The 17,627-nt window shown below is 42.3% G+C and overlaps 1 protein-coding gene across 6 annotated transcripts in view; it reads left to right on the top strand.

Annotated features, from left to right (window-relative positions):
- ppargc1a (peroxisome proliferator-activated receptor gamma, coactivator 1 alpha) overlaps positions 1 to 17,627 on the top strand; it is a 340,330-nt gene that overhangs the window by 289,474 nt on the left and 33,229 nt on the right. For 2 of the 6 annotated variants that reach the window (XM_008435815.2, XM_008435814.2), the window contains exons 1-2: positions 3,947 to 4,194; positions 6,531 to 6,710. In XM_008435815.2, coding sequence (XP_008434037.1) covers positions 4,147 to 4,194; positions 6,531 to 6,710 — 228 coding nt within the window. In that variant the 5' untranslated portion in view covers positions 3,947 to 4,146. Of the gene's footprint in view, positions 1 to 3,946; positions 4,195 to 4,298; positions 4,631 to 6,530; positions 6,711 to 17,627 lie in introns of those variants that run through there. The other 4 variants (XM_008435817.2, XM_008435816.2, XM_008435813.2 and 1 more) reach the window with 3 other exon arrangements.

The following is a 17,627-nucleotide window of genomic DNA, read 5'->3' as shown; positions in this document are numbered from 1 at the left end:
GCGGCGCGCAGCAGCAGCTCGCTCTCTGAGGGCCGGCGACACACTTAACGGCGAAAGGCAAAAAAAACAACAAGACGCCGTCTCCCAAGAATGGATGGAGTGTCAAAACAGACGCCCCGTTTGGCTCCGAAATGAAAACCGAGATCGATGCAAATTTGCGTCTTTTAATAGATATGTTAATATCAGATCCAATAAGACCAGAAATGCAAATAGGAAGCTTCCGTGCCACGAGTCAGGCCACACTGAATATTCAAACAGAGATAATTATCTGCGGATTAGCCCCATTTTGGCTCGGAGAACTCCACTTGTCAACCAAACTCTCTTTAGAAACGGTTTAATCATCGGGAGCTTTACGAGGCCCTGTAAATGTCGGCACTCGCGACCCGACAGTTGTCATATCGCTTTATTTTCGAGTTTAGAGGCGTTTTACAATTTGTCAGTGTCTCTTTTAAATTATTAACTCTCTAATGTGTCTGTTTGAGCTGTGCTTTGGAGGTTACGTTAGCCAGTTTGCAACATTCAGAGGTCCAGAGGGGGGGGGGTATGGGCCACCCTAAAGGAAGGCAACGTGATATGCGAGCGACGAGCGCGAACAAATTTTCACACTCCGTCCCACAGATTCACCCTCATGGAGAGGAGACATCTAAACTAGCGGTTAAATGCAACGGTTGTGTGAAATCGAGACCTGAGGCAGATTTTCTTTGCGGGCTGAATTGATCCAACTGGGCCTGAAACTTGCGGCGCGTTGTGAGCTCTGTACTCTGGATGTTGAGCCTCGATTCTGCCGTTCCCTCCACAAACTTTTTTTTCTACGTTTTTTCGCGACACGACCATAATATTCAATGTTTGTGGTGGTGGCATGATCATGCAGAAGGGGGATGCTTCTGTTCAGCCAATGAGAAGATCGGGAGCTGCAGAAGATCTGTGGATACAGCAGCTCTCAACAAACAGTCTGACGTCAGAGTATAATACTAAAAAATATTAATAAGAACCGCACACCATAAAACAAAAGCATTTCAAAACCTACACTTTCTTCAGGTTGTAGATTGCCACCTCTTTCCTGATCCCCTTGCATTTCCCTAAAAAAAAAACAAGAAAAAACAAAGATTCCTGTATCTTCAAATCTCTGCCTCTGAATACATGAAAAGGTACCCTGCAGCAGGAAAGTGTTTTTAGTGGGGAAACAGAAGCCCGTTCAAAAGAGGGAATCATAACATGCTATCTATCTTTAGCTTCTGTTGTCTTAATTGGTATGAAGAGGACAATCAGATACGCAGTAAAACTGTGACTTACATGCCGCTTTAGGAGACAGATATATCATTTATGAGCATAAACTTGGTGCCAAGACCCCCCGCCATGTCTGTCATCAAAATGCTGCCGTAAAGTCTCCCTTTCTGGCTGCTTTACCTGCATTCATGCTTCACTTACAGAAGGAGAATTGCTAACAGCATTTTTCATCAAAGATTCACCTCAACATAGTGTCATTTAGTGTTTTATCTCTGCTGCAGTCACAAAGCAACCTACCATGATGCTCCATGTGATGCCCATGTCACTCCTATATTGCTATCTTTGCAACCCTGGTCCATCTGGACTCTGTGAGGTCACTGCACACGCCACCTGCTCCGATCAGAGCTTTTTTTCTCTTTTCTTTTGCTTCGGTTTCTGGGTGGCATATCTCTGGGCACTGGGCAGATGTATAGATTTAATGCTACAAATGTCCATAAACTGTGACGCCCTTACCTCACACTGTCTGGCTCGCGCGCGAGCCGAACAATTTACATTTCCAGTCGCACAACCTTTTTTATGGGCTTCTGTGCAATTTAGTGTTTAATGAGACTTACTGTATGTGGTTCACCAATTTAGGGAGACAATTGCTCTTTTGCATGCTCAGGTGGACTTAATAGGCTTACAAGAGTAAAAATTGGATTGGGGTTCGCATATTCCTCGGAGTGAGTCTCTTATTACGGGAATGTATTGTTTGAATATAGCTTGGGTGTTTCTTGAGAACCGTAGTCCAAACAGAAACAATGACAGTCATTATTTTAAAAAAAAGCCCTATTGGCTTGAAAACTCATTGCTTTATTGAGTTGCTAAGAAAAAAAAAAGCCTTAAATGGCACAAATGCAGCAGCGAAGATTGAGTCCGTCGTACCAGCTGTATACCTGTCAGTCCGCTCCCTAACAGACAACCACCTCTGTTTAAAATATCCACAAAGCTTCTGTTTTTATTCACTCTGGCGGTGGTGTTGCCTATACAACATCCCGTTGACAGTATATACAAGGCCCACGCTGCCACCTGTCCTTTTGTTTCATAGTCTCTATGTAGAAAAGGAAATCTTGCCTAAAACCAGATTTATCTGATTCGGTTCTCCCCGCCCCAAACATTGGTATTTATATTTAAAGGGACGGCTGGAGGTAATTAGGATATAGCTCAGAGAAGAAAACTCCTCTTCTAGGTTAAAGAAGAGGAATTTTCTGAATTTAAGACCAGTTGTTTTAAATTCATAAATTAAAAGATTAAAAAGGGGGGGGGGGAAGAGTAGTTTATGTATTCTATTGACTTCTGTAGCATAGCTATAAGTATCTTGGATTTTAGCTAATACTCTCAGCCTATGGGGTTTCCCCACAATGTTAAAATTGAACAAAAACACAAACAAAAAAAACAACTTGAAATTAGTTTTTGTTACTCTTAGTTATTCTGATAGTATGAAAAAAAACGTTTATTTATCTGCATTTCATTTCCAAAATAAATAAACATCTGGAAATGTTTGAGGGTAAAATTTGAAAATAGGCCAATAATTTGGGAAACGTCACGTGTGAGATTTAAAGGCTGAGATTTAAAGGCAGTAAAAGGGATATTTTAGATGTCTACGTTTTGAAATTAGTGGAGTCACCTTTGCGACAACTTTTTGTTGGGTTACAATGGAAAAAAAAAAAACAAATGAAACGGTGAACGTGAAAACAAAATCCCCATCTAAATACTCTTGGGGCCAAGATTAAACTTCTGCTGTTTTTGTCAGTTTAATTTAAGAAAACTTAAATGAAAACACGAAACTTTGCAATCTATAAATGACAGATTCAAGACTCCATTTCATGCACGTGTTACGTCATGGCAACGTTGAAGTGGGCGACTTTTACAATTGTTGGTGTTTTATGGAGTTTAAGTTTGATCTCATGACCAATATCCAGTTATTTCTATGAAACCTTTGAAGATATTTGAAATAAGCCAAAAATATCTAAAAAGTCTCAAATTTAAAACGGATTTGAACTTTAGTGACGGTGGCAGCAACATGCTGAGGGGATGATTCTCTAGTCATTCCCACAGCATGCTGCTGCCACTACCGTTCTTCTCATCCTCTCAGCACAACACAACTAGTCTACCTCTTAATAATTAATGTAATCCATCTGAAAATAGCAGGCTAAGATGATAGAAACACAGTAATAAATAAAAGCCGATAAAACAATTGGCTTGGTAATATTTTTAGTTGATTTATTACTTTTTCAGCTTGTTGATTTACACGATTAAAAAAACCCCCATGATAATGCTGCCACCACTGTTTAATTTCCTAAATAGAACCAACGTACCAATCATCCTTTAAAAACACATCTCTATAAGCAGAACAGAACAGCTGGTAATTATAATTTATTATTATTATTATTATTATTATTATTATTATTATTATTATTATTATTAGCCACGTAAAAACAATTACCTTATTAACTGTCCATACATTTTTTTTAAATTATCATTATTATTTGTATGTTCTGATATAGGACTTAGTGTCAAAGAGATCATGCTCTGGTTTTCCGGTGGACATTTTTTGCAGTGCACCAGCGGGATTTTACTATGTTGCGCTGCCAGACTCCGCCCGCTCGCCGCGCGTCACCGGCGAGTGGAGTGGAGTGGACGCGGAGTCACTCCCCTGCCTACTTTTAATAGCTTTGTCATGTGATGGAAAGCAGTTGTAAGACAGGTGCCCTCGGTTCATTCTCGGCGAGGGGCAGCAGTTGCCTGTGCGAGAGCGAGTGGGAAGCGTGTGTGGATTTCTTTTTTTACTTGATTTTTGTTTTTTCTCCCCCCTTTTTTTTTTTTTTTTTTTTTTCCTTTTTGGGTTTTGTTTTTCGGAGCGTCATTCAGTGATTCTGGATGGCGTGGGACAGGTGTAACCAGGACTCGGTGTGGACAGAATTAGAGGTGAGCGCATCTTAAAAAAAAAAAAAAAAAAATCCTCCTTTCACATCCTTCTAGCCCTCTGGAGGGTTTTTTTCCCCCCCACCTGGAACGATGGACAAGTCTCTCCTCCTCCTCCTCCTCTTCCTCTTCCAGTGGTGCCGGTGTAGCGCGCGCGTCTGGACGCGGCGGTTGAGGATGCAAGGGATTTACAGCGAGGGAATATATGAAATGCGGAGTGTTGCTTTCCACCTCAGTTAAAACATGTAGAGGCTGTCAGGCGCGCTCGAAGGGTCTCTCTTGTTTGTTTTTTTCAGGATCATCGCTTTTACCTCCTTACAGGATCTGCGCTTGCAAAACTGACGGAGAGTCTCTTTCCAGCCGCGGACGGAACGCGCTCTGGGTGCAAAGAGAAGGGGGTCTTATTCATGCCGAAATGACTGAAATGTCTCAGAGTCAGGTATTTGTCGTTTGACAGATGAAATCCACTGGCGGTGATAATCTCACGATGTGCCTCGCAGTTGGGATAGTTTTGTTTTTGAAGGTTTTTTTTTTTTTTTCCCCCAAACCAGAGAAGCTACGCGATCTGGCAGGAGCATCATCGTTTTTATCGAGAGCATCCAGAGTCGATGATTTTATACTTAATCCTAAGATTTCTTTCGCCTTTTTTATTTCAGCGCTCTTTATTCTCATTTTTCGCCTAGCAAATGATAAAAGATACTTATTCATCAAATTTTCCTGATTGCTTTATTATTATTTTTTTTACTTAAACTGACATCTAACTGCTTGATTTGAATTTTTTTTTTAATTTCGACCATAGCTGCATCCTAGCTTCTAATGTATGTTACTGTTAATGGATTTAAGATTTAATATAAAAAGAAGAAGAAAAAAGTGCGCGACAGCACTTTAGTTCAGGTATGCTTCAAGAGAGTTTCTGATTTGGACTGCGACAGTGTGCAGGCTTCTTTGAAAACTTCATTTCCATCGATTCTGTGCGATGTGTCCACCTTAAAAGCTTGTTCTCCAAACAAGAGGGCTGCCTGCTTCCTCTAATAATCATCCGAGCAGGTGTTTTCATGCGCGGTGCGTGCGTAAAAATCCGCTGGAGCGCCGTGGTGCATCCTGATCGCCTGGCTGGCGGCGCTATTTCATTAGTTTACCAAGACGTGCGTGAGATAATTCAAGTACAGGACGTCCACTCTCTGAATATCTGAACAGTTTGTTTGCGATTTAGTGCCCGCTCCCCCCCTTTTTTTTTTTTTTTTTTTTTTTTTTGCTCGCTGGATCATGTAAAGGTGACGAGAGGTGGTGCAGTGAATCTGTTACAACCTCTCTGTTGCATTTTGCACCATGACAGTCGTCTGATCACAGTCGCGACTGCTGGCAAATTCCAGTGGAAATACGAGCTGTGACATCGGGATCTGGACGGGTTTTCCTACTTGGCACAGCATCCCTCCCCGTCTCAGCTTTTGCCCCTGATCCGAACCCGACTCCCTCTCTGCAGGGGACAGACACCCATAACGGCTTTGCCTGAGGATGTCTATCTTGTATTTCTCTAACCCCTCCCTGTGGCGTTCATAAACGCCTAACGTGTGTTTAGCTAAGTAATAAACATCCATGACAGCAGCAAGATCACTTTTTTTTTTCTTCCTCCCCCCCAAGGTTTGGATTTGCATTTCAGGGTGCCAAAAGAGTATAGGATGTTAAGTTCTTTAAAGTCTTCCTCGCAAAGATTGAAGTCAATCTTTATTTTTCTGTGATAAAAGAGCCTGCCTCTTGTTTGTTTCGCTCACCGAGACACCCGTCCTGCTCCAGTCCGCAGCCAGGGCCAGACTTGATGATTTGTACACCCAGGAAGCAGGAACAGCTGCTACAAAAGTATACACATTGGCTAGATTACATAAAAGAGGCTGGTGAATAACAAAATGTCAACAGGCAGCATTTAGTAGCCGGGAGGCCATGGCCTCTCCGGTGTACGCAGTGTACTGGAGGTGGAGAGAAGCTAAATGGAAACAGGTTGCAGACTCCTGAAGAAAAAAACAACTAAACACAGCACTGTCATAGCAGGTCTGTTAATAACAAATGGAGTAATTGTGAGAAAAGTTATTGATTAATTATGGCTTCGAAGAGCACCTGAAAGAGACAGGTGCAAGGGGAGTGGTGAATAATATAAATTCCAGTGGGATGAATTGTGGAATATTTTATACTCTGTGTTTGAAGTTAATTCTTCAAGTGCAGGTGCTAGAAGACTTTTTTTCTCTCCTGTCAACATCGCAAAGATTTTCCCAAGTTGAGTCAAATACTGTGGCTTTTTTTTTCTATCTCCCTAAACATCTTTGTTGTTTCTGTTTTTCCTCTAGTGTGCTGCCTTGGTTGGTGAAGACCAGCCCCTCTGCCCAGACCTTCCTGAACTTGACCTCTCAGAGCTGGATGTCAGCGACTTGGATGCCGACAGCTTTCTGGGTGGCCTTAAATGGTACAGCGACCAATCGGAGATCATTTCCTCTCAGTATGGGAATGAAGCGTCTAATCTTTTTGAGGTAAATTGACCTTACAGACCTGTTTCAGGCCAGCTTATTGTTTGGCGGGTGGAAACGATGCATTGTGCTGAAGAGACAAGCCGTTACATAATGTTGTCTTCAAGATTCTTAGATATTTGTAATATTTTGAGGAAAACTGAGAATCCATTTTCTCACAAATCCTAAACTGTTGTTAGTAATTTGTAAGCAGTGCAGATTTAACAGGTATTGTTATTATATTGCAGTTTTATTCTACTTTCAGTTAATGCAAGATGGTAATAAAAATAGTTTATGTTAACAACATAAAAAGTTTTACAGGAGCTCTTTTTGATGCAGAATGATCCAGTTCCAGTGGGATCAGTTTAAGTATTTTTGATTTTGAACTAAAAATGATGAAATGCCGTCTAGAATCTTTAAATTCCTGTACAGGAGCCATTTAGATTGGAGCTAAGAAGCAGATGCTAACTTTAGCATCTGCTCATGATTAGCAAAAATCCCCAAAATCTCCACAAAAACGATTTTCAGATGGCGGAGGCTTCTTAGACACTTTTATAACTGAAATGTAAATGTCAATCAGCAATAATGACTAATGGACTCTTGTCAATACAACATAGCAACTGAAGGAGTATTCAAAGAAGGTGCTAACTTTACCATCATTAGCTAACTGTTAGCCAGCTCAATTATTTTCACTATATTTACATACTGTGCAGAGCTTTTTTTTTTCTTCTCAGTGCCAAAAATATTGCCACAAATACAAAGCTTGTAGACACAGTAAAAGTTAAGCTATTTTGTGCTTGGCTGAAGTCCACAAATTCTCCCCATGTTCCCAGCGAATATCATGGGATTTAGAGACCACAGCCTCCGACAAGAAAGCTGAAATCTGCGATATGTGACACCCTCTCCAAAAAATGCCTGCTGTTTCAAACACCAAATATACCCTAATATGTTTTAATATGCAGTGGAAGCAATCTAAGCAACATTATTGCTTAAGTTAACATCTACAGACTTCCATGGTTTTGCTCTTCTGCGTAGGCCTAAAGCCAAACAATGTCAGGAAAAACAAATGGCGCTCCTTGATTTGCAAGCGCCAGCCAATAGCGTGCCAAGTAGAATTGCGCCCAGGTGTTCGATCGTCCCAGATACATTTTCTCTACAATATTATTGAAAAAAGTGAGTGAATTGGTGACATTTTCACAATTAATTTGAAACTAGCTTCCACAGAAGCAACCAAAATAATATGAATTTGCAGATGTTGAATGATCAAATAGGCAGGGGCGCACTGTGTCAGACGCTTCTTTGATTCTTTTTTAGTTGTTTTTTTTAGTCATGTCGGTTAACCCAATGATACATTTCTGCTAGTTGATTCTGTCAGTTCAACAGGGCCTGCCAAGGACTACTCTTTAAAGGAGAACGGTCGCTTTGTTAGTTGCTAACTGTTAATGAGCTGCAAAACTCTGAGAGGAATGCAAAATGTAAATGTAAAAATAGTTTTTTCCCATTGAAAATCAAAAAATTCTGCCATGTAAACAATTAGAAAGTACTGATAGCTTCTTGGATTCTTTTGTAACCGAGTGTTGCTGGCCAGCCTGACAAGAAGTGTGTTTTTTTTTTTTTTTTTTATACCGACAGTTTTTAGATATTAGAGTCCCAATATGAAGCAATATGAAGTCAACCCTAAAAGCTTCAACTTCATATCCAGGGATAAAAACACTAGCTTGCACACATTTCATTAGAAAAAGTCACATTCTGACAGCAACTAGATAACATGAGACAGACGTCACTTTAATGAGAAATATTTGGTCACTTCTGAATCATTTTACTTGTCAGAAGTGTCTGTGGCCACACCATGCTTCATGGCAGCGTGAAGCGTATTTGTACTTGCAGCACGATGGAATAACCCCCAACAGAACAGTTTATCATATTCTTGAATGCAGCCCAAACAAATTGTTCAACTGTTACTAGTTTACAAACACAATTTTACATTGGAGTACAAAAGATAAGGCAGAAGAAGATAAAGCCCAGGAGGACTTTTGTCCTCTAGTTTGGCTCCTGGCCGCGACGGTAGGCTCCTTTATCAATTTCCTGCATTTATTTCAGCCCGAACCTAGTAATGCGGCACAGATCTGAGAAAACGTGTCCGTAGTAAACCGTGGACATAGGAATGGGGAGTATTGCAAAATACTTCTCAAAGGTTGGATCGTAAAACTTTAATCTTTGCCCCCCCCCCCCTTCCCCCCCTCCCCTTTCTCTCCTTCTGGCTCTCTTGCTGTTCTTGCCCGGTGGCAAACAAAAGTCCACAGAGGGTGATGATCTGGCCAGGGCCATAAAGCCATCAGTCTTGGGGACTGAGTTGTAGTCCCCAGTTCATTATAAACCTTTATCAGTGCCAGAGATAGACAAGAAAGACTGAGATTGGATGCTTTAGCCTCGCCTCAGGAGGAAAAACCCTGTGTGAGGAGCCAGTGCATGTGCGCGCCTACGGCTCCGTCATGTGGTCACGTTTCCAGGGTCTCTGTTGTGCGTTTTTTGTCTTTGTGTGAATGTGCGCTCGTGTCCTCGGTGGTCTTGCAGGCAGCAGTTGATAACAGACTAAATTCTTTCCATGTTTAGCTCTATATATCACCTGGCATTCTCTTGCTGTAGACTACCCCAAACAGGGGAGGGGGAGGCATCTTAAGTACTAGCTAGTGTGACCGTGGCTCCTCTGTAGTCTGTAGAGTGATATGGCTAGCAGCCACCGAGTGGCTCTGGGGATGGATAAAAATACCAATGAGAGAGTATACATGTGCCTGCGTGAGTATGTGTGTCATTTTTACACACAATGGAATTTTGCGTCCCCTGATGAGAGAAACTTGCTCTGAGCATGAAGTTGGGATGAGAGGCTGAATCATGTGCACCTTTGTGCACATGGTAGCGTACCTCAGCGCGTGGGATTTTTTTGCCCCATGTAAACCGGGCAAATTGCATTGATACGTTTCACACCCTCAGCAGTCCAAACAACAAGAACCCGTGTTTTTGTGTCACAAGCACAACATTTTATGCCTTTTGTCAGATTTGTACCAGATCACCGAGTAACGTGTGGTCATGAAATTGTAGAAAAACCATTTTATTTTCAGCCACCTTTGATCTGATTTCTCAAATTAAAATTTAGTGCAGCCATCTGGCTTAAGAAGTCATCTGAGTGGGGTCTGAGAGAGAGAGAACGTTTTGGAGAAATATACGAAACAGGGTGGACTTGTCTGTAAAAGACTTGAGACGGAGGTTCACCAATCAGCAGGACAACTCTAAATATGCAGCCGTGGGGAACGACGGAGCGGTTTGTGGCGTGGTTTAAAAAGATCTATTTTTTTTTATAAAAAAAAAAAAGAAAATACCAAAAATTCTGTTTTTAGATGCGCAAAAGTGGCAGAGATGTATCCCAAAGGACAGATGGTGGCTCTACAAAGTATTAACTCAAGGGGTTGAGTTGTGGTTTATCACATACAGTCTCAATAAAATGCAAAACCTATTTTGGTCGTACCATGACACAATGTAAATAAGCTCAAGGGATATTGCGAAAATAGGTTGCAAGTCAAGTAATACATTTCCCTGACCTTTTTTTTTTTTCTTCCCCTGCATATTTGGAGAGTTACAAGTCACCATATGAAGCTTTGAGTTCATCATACAGCAGGGCCGGCTAATCCTATTTAATCTGACAGAGGAAAGTTTGCTACTCTGCAGGAATCAGAGAGCTGGGGCAGCAGCTGCACTTCCTGCGCCTCCTCCACGTTGGCCTCTGCACGGAGGAGAGAAACATGCAAAGAAAAGTTGAAGATTTGGAGAAAGTGTTAATAAATGCTCATATTGCAAAAAGAACTGCGAGAGGGGTCCTTTGCTTCACTTGCATCCCGTCTCCGCCTCTCTTGCGTGAGCCGTAGCGTTCCAGCAGGTAGCAGATTATCAGGGCTGTTTTGGAGCAACATGTGTAACAGCTGGGTGCAGCTGTCACACTGAGCCCCCCCTCTTTTAAATATCCCCATCAAAACAATCTGCTCCTTGGATGTGTGAACCTGCATTCACCGGTTCAGTTAGTCAGCTGTTGAAATGATTTGCAGCTTTGAGGGAAAGACAAACACCTGCTGTTTTCTACGGCACCTGGGTATTTGATTCGGCGCGAGGTTTGATGCGGCGTTGTAGTAAATGAGTAAAGAAGAAGGTTTGAAAAGTTAGAACCAGACACACGCAAAAAAAATGCAAACGGAGCAATGGAAATTTTCTGCAGCCTTCTTTTTTTTTTTTAAATCCACTATAGAGTGGCTTCATCAATGTTTCTATCTGTGTACATGTGCGGTTGTGTTCTGAAAGCAGCGTGTGTCCTCAGATCACAAGCTGTCCTCTGGCCGGCCTTTTGCTTCGTTCCCTGCCATCGTCCCAACTGTCCCCAACACAAAATGTGCGGAACGATATGCCACACCCCTGCCTTTTAACACACACACACACAGCGGCCATCGCTCTCGGCCCCGTCGTATTTGACACCTCTTCAAAATGAGCCGACCGCGAAAGTCCACGGGTCTATTTCTGACTGCAGTTGTTAAGGGGCTAGCCAGTCCAACAAGTTCCCCGTGTACTGCCAAAGATAACAGCACCAGAAGTGTGACCCGATGTCTTTTTGAACCGCAGGTCACTACTTGGGTTTCGTTTCCAGCCTCCACGCTTTGATAAATGGAAAAGTGCTTCCATCGCGGTTTGGGCTTTTCTGGATTCCAGTGATGGACGCCTCCCAGCAGCTACCGCGTCCCGCATATGCAGATGACGGCATTTACAGCTGCTGTTGGCTCCGAGTTGGCATGCGTGGTTTGGAGGGGAAAATTGGCTCCGGGCTTATCTTTTTACATGCTTTCTGCCTCTGCATGTGTTCCTTTTGTGAAGTACTTCGATGATAGATGGACAGGTGGAGCACAGGGACGAGCGCAGGAAGAAAGAGAGGAGGGAAAGAAAAGGGAGACACAAAGAGGCACCGGGACAGATGGGTAGGGAAGTAGTCACATGGACGAGGAGAGGCTTGGACGTTAGCCAACCAAACCCAAAGCCTGCGGATTGGAAGTAAAAGGTTGTGAGCTTAGGAAGTAGTAAAATAAGATGCAGAAGCTTAAAGCATTACTCTGATATTAGCCATATTGAGTGTTAAAATGTGAGCGGACATATGTCGGTGTGTTTTTTATTATCTTATTTATATCATTTTCAGGATGTGGTGATTGAATCAGCTTTCAAACAGCTTTACCAAGCTTTGTCTAGGTTTAGTTGTGCCTTATTGCCCAGAAGCTTGCAGGCTTAAAGGGATAGTTAGTTTATTTTAATAAGGTTCTCTTAAGAGGTTATAAGCAGTTTGCATCGTACCTGCACTCAATAACACTCTAGTTGTCTTGCTTTTGTATAACTCCATATTATCTGCACCCAACAGTTAAAGCTAACACTTAGTTTTAAGGGAAAAGGCAAAAACGTCCGTTACCGTTTTAAAGCAGAAATTATACAAAGACAAGATTACAAGGGAAAATGTGGTGCAAAATAATTCACCACCAACACTATTCTTGTGTGAAATAAATTGAGATTAACAGCATAAGAAAACACTTGCAGTTAGAATAAGTGGTACAAAAATAAAGTTGTGTAAAATTATTGATGCGCAGTAGAGATATAAACAATTCAGGCTTAAAGTTGAGGAGGAAATAAAAGCAACTTTAGATTATTTAACAATATAAACAGCGATAGGAAGTTCAGCTCTTTTCAGAGAGTATTACACAGCTACAGACCTATTCAGACATTCAAAAACATTACAAGTTGGGCAGTTCTATTTTCAGTTTTCCACAAAACATCTATGGGAAATGTAGTAGAAACTGTTCTAATCAGATGAGAACAAACTTGGATTTGTTTTTGATCAGCATGCAAAAATGCAGGAAAAGTGGGAGAAAAGAAGCACTGCAGCCTAAACGATACCTGAACACAGCATCCCTACTGTGAAACATGGTGGTGGCAGCATCATGATGTGTGAGTGCTTTCTTCCGGTAGGGACAGAGTAACTGCTTACAGTTTTTTGGAAGATGAATGGAGTTTAATACAGGGTGACACTGAAAAATAAAAATAAAAAAAGAATCTGGGACACCAAGCCGAACAACGACCTTAAGCACAACCAGAATTATCAAAAGAAATACCTTAAATCAAAGTGGAATCATGAGATGGAATGGCCCAGTTAAAGTTAGTCACAGTGTGTGGCCATGCAGTTACTTTGACTTGGAAACCTCTACGTGTTCTGCTTTCAGTGCATGTTTCACACAAGATCATCATGAGTCGCCTCCTATTCTCATCCTCTGGTCAATAATCATCAGTCATCTGTAAATAACTGTCCAGAGCAGAAACATTAAGCATGAACTTTAACTACGGGGTCTATATATTGTGAATTCATACAGAGTGAAGACACCCAGAGTGTTTTCTTCTGGAGGTGGCTTTAATGGAACTGTCCCAGGGTGGATTGATTAACCGAGCTTGCTGGTTGTGGTAGAACAAGCTGGGATGAACGTTTTTTCCTCCAGCACTTCTGCCTCTCTTGTAGAGACAAGCAGGCGTAGATTAGCTCAAACACTTGTTGGCGACATACTCCTGTGAACTGAAAGACACACACACGCTTCTAAAAAACACACATGCAAACGGCAGAAACCCCTTCCTGTCCCCGCTTCCACTCCCCTGCTGCACGCCGCTCGCGCTCATTTTGCAAATTTATGCTGACATTTGAGAGTGCGCCACCCTCACCAGTTCACCGCTCCAGCAAAAGGGTGTATGAATTATCATATTCTACTGTATAATATCATTTTCTCAAGTGAGTCTTATTAGAATACGCCATACTTTCCTGATCTCAGGTTCCCCGCAGTTTTTTTACTGCACTGATGCATTGTTTGCACTGTCTGATGGAGGAAATCCTCCATCACTGTCAAACCCGGCTTTCAGACCAGCAGCCATGCTGTTCTGGGATGCACAAATGAGAGGGAAGTGTAGACAAATGGGCGCAGATGTATAGTAGCGAGGGATGCAAGACGTGGGCTGTCCAAGCCCGTGTCATCTCGGAGCGTCTGTCAGATCCACTCCACAACAAGAGCTCCCAACCTGCTGTGGGCTCCCGTCTCCCTCCGTTCTCTCTGTCTTCCCGCTCCCGAGGCAAAAGCATTTGTTCTTGGCTGATGGGAAGTTTGGAGCGGCAGAGGCTAAACAAATATATTCTGGCCCACAAATGTCGCTTCTGGAAAGGACGGCTGGAAGGAAGAAGGGAGAATTGGAGGGGGGGAAAAATAGGAAGATGGTAAACAGAGAGTTGGATGTGGCCAAAAAAAAAAAAAAATTGCAAAACAAAAAAGATTCTCCGAACCTCCGGGGAATGTTTGGAAAAGGAGCAAGGAAACATCTCTGAGTCTGACGGTTGCTGTTTGGCTGCCTGTCTTGTTTCCTCACACACTTGATCCCAGCGGGCCTCTGCTGCTGATTGATGCATGTTTGGTGTTGCTGCCCCAGCTGATCCCCATGCCCCGCTCGGTGAATACCATTCCCTGTCATCGCACTGGAGCCGCCAACTTCTGCATTATCGTGTGTGCCTTTACGTAACTGATACAAAGATCAGATGCGTCTCTGGCTAGACGTATTTGCTTGTGTGTGTGCGGGGGCAGAAGGGGTTGAGGGGGGGCGTGGGGGAGTTAGGACAAAATTATTATTTTTAGTACCTAGGGTAATCTCCACTAAGAGCCTTTCAGGCCTGTTTCAATTTAACCTGGCCAAAACACTAAGCCAATAATCCCCCCTTCCTCGCCACCACCAGCACCACCGCAGCACAACTAATGCTCGGCACAAACGCATACATGTTGTAATGATGCTGAGCAGTAAGACTCGCCTTCCGTGAATTATTTAATAGCACGGTAAAAAAAAACAAAAAAAAACTTTTCCTAGAATGCTGTCACGTAGTGCTCCCGATGCATCGGAAAGATGGGTGGCATCGGCTGAAAGATGAAATGCACCGATAAAAAGAAAAGCTGCAGGAAGGTGTAAAAAGGCCACGGTGAAAAGCCGTAACTTGTCTTTTGAAAACAATCACAGTCCGGTGAAATTATGCAGGGAGGAAAGGGGAGAGTTAAGTGGAGCTCTCTGTCAGAGGGTTCAGTTCTTCATGGTGAAGCACAGTCTTTTTGGAGTAAAATACACATCAATCCCACTTGCGTGTGCGTGTCTGTGTCTGTGTGTGTGTGTATGTGTGTTTGTATGCCGTGGCAGTGATTAAGAAGCACTGACCAGCCTTTCTTTTCCAGTAGTCTGTCATATTCTGAGAATACCCAATACATTTTCCAGAAACCTTTTATTATAACAGAGCGGAGGGGTAAAGATGAAGCCGACTCACGAGGCAAGACAATAAATGAAATTCCGATCATAAGACGAGATGAAATCAAAATTGTTTGTTTTTTTAATGGGACAAGCTAACTGTAATTTAAACATTTAGTATTCAGTGGAATATACCAGTCCTGGTCTCACCGTTGTATTTTTATTTTGGGCTTGTCTTATTTGAAGATGTTCCTAAAGCCAAGAAAGCTATGGAAATGTTTAGTTTGTCTATTTTCACACTTGATTTTCTCTAATCAAGTTGAGGTTTGATCAGTATATGTAATCAAATTCTGGCAAGCGGTTAGCACAGCTGTGCTTCCAAGTGGGCTTGGAATTGATACTTTTGCATTTTTTGTTGTTCATGATGCTTTAATGCAGTGGAGCCCAACCTATTTTCAGATTCACCTATTAACAGATTTTCTTTGTTGCACATGGCTGAAATATTTAAAAGAAAAATTAGCTTGGGAACTTGAAATAGCTGGGTGCAGTTCTACTTGTCAAGCTACCGGCATTCTCTCAAAGCAGCCAATCCAGGAGCACTATATATTTTCCTTGGTGCTGATTGGCTGTATCTCTAAAAGTGATTATAAGAAGAACTGAGATATCAGCTTCTGCAGTAGTGCTAAGATGGTTTCCACTGAGTGTAGTAATGCAGATTAAGGTATAAGAAGTCACTTTGGCTAGAAATGTTGCGGATAGAGATGCACCATGCGTTGGTATCGGCCAATATCTGACCCAAAGGTAAAACTGGGCCAATATCAACCAATGTTTATTTCCTCCTTGCCATGTGGTATTTATTTGGGCGTGTGATAGCGTTGCAGTGCAGTATTGTTGGGATGTTTATCTGAAGCAGAGATTCAGTATCAGTGGTGTGGTCATTTTCTATGAAGTTCAAAGAGATAATATTGGTCAAATTTGGTTATCGGCCATCGCAGCAGCAAAAATATCGCGTCTCGCATTTTCATATCAGTGCACCTCTAATTGTGTTGTTTTTGTAGGGAGTAGAATAAAAAAAAACCCATATATTTAAAAGTATTTGGCAATTACAAGCAGGTTTAGTTGGAGAAAGTTAAAAGTGAAATTAATGTTTAATAATCAATTTTTATGATTTACATTGATCTTGCTGCCCCTTTGCTCATGACAGTCCAGAACTGTGCACAAGAAGGACTAAATTACTCCAAAAAACAAACAAACAAAAAAAACAATATTCATCTTATTCGAGCTAAGCTTCATAATGTGGACTGTATGCCTCTATCTCCAGCTTATCCCCTCACCCCCTCTCCGAAAGCATTTAAGTCTGTACCGGCCTCAAATAGTTCAAGAGGCTCTCTTAGGCTCTGCTGCTGCATGAGAGAGTTGATGCTTCGATGACTCACTTGCCCCTAATCAGTAGCTCCTGAAGGCTAAAGTGAAAGCTTTCATGGGTATGTTCTCACACCAGAGAGAGAGAGAGAGGGAACCTCCCACCCCCATTACTTTCACTTTGAACCAGAAAGCATTAATTTATAAACACATTATTATACACAATATAACAATAAAGAAGGTTTTCGATGAGTTTCTGTCGCGATAGATGCAGAAACTAGTTGGATTGTAAAACTGTATTTGTTTTAGTTTCTAGAAGACTGCACTTTGGAGCAGTTGTTAGCATCGTTTCTTTCTTTGTGGAGTTGAGGACCCCATCAGTGGTGTTCAACTCAGGAAATCTCTCAAATTACTTGTTGATTATTGTCCTTCTAGAAGAACACTCAGTCCAGCAGGCTCTGCTCAATAAAAACCTCAGTGCTCAAAGTGGAAGGGATTTTGAGTGTTTGACACTTGTCATCAAGCGTCCCCGCAGGGCGTGGAGCCGTGGCGTATAAGTTGGAAGCTGTAAAAAGCAAACCTTTTCCTCATGAAGGCAAAATATCCAAATGGATCCCAGATTACGACAGAATTCAGGTCTCGACGTTCGGCAAAGCTGCTGCAGAGAGAGGCTCCTTCGTCTGTTCTCATAGTACCCCTGCCTCATGTAGTCGAGCAGGGATTGCATCGACTTATGTCTACTGTTCCTTTGATGTTCTTTCCCTATGTAACAATGCGTGCATCCCTTTTTTGCGCAAAAGTTCTTGTGAAGCCGACTCTTTGTTCAGCTACGAGAATCCAGGAAACAGATGGCATTTGAAGATGTGCAAGGAAAGGCGCCGCCGCCGTCTCCTGTCTGGATCCAGAAAGCACCGAGGAACAAATTCGATATAAAGGAATCAAATTGACTTGAATTTGTATAGCAAGTCCCAGAGTCAAAATGTACAAGCTGGTAAAAGTGTTTATTGAAATGGTGATGCAGAAAGAAAGAGCCCTTTATGTGTCTATTGTCTGAAGCGCCATCGACCGCTGTGTCTTGTCCACTTCGTCCGGGTTTTCCCTCACATTGGCAACGCTCCGAGAAAGACATTACTTTGACAAATGAAACACTGCGAACCCTCGATGAGCTTGGCAGGGCCCGAAAGGTCAGGAGCCGCATTGTGCAGGTATCTGCGCGTATTTGTGTGTGTGTGTGTGTGTGTGTGTGTG

This window comes from Poecilia reticulata, linkage group LG18 (genome assembly GCF_000633615.1).
Source record: "Poecilia reticulata strain Guanapo linkage group LG18, Guppy_female_1.0+MT, whole genome shotgun sequence".
Classification (NCBI taxonomy): Eukaryota; Metazoa; Chordata; class Actinopteri; order Cyprinodontiformes; family Poeciliidae; genus Poecilia; species Poecilia reticulata.
The sequence above is the reverse complement of the archived record's forward strand: the minus strand, read 5'-3'. Positions and strand labels throughout refer to the sequence as shown.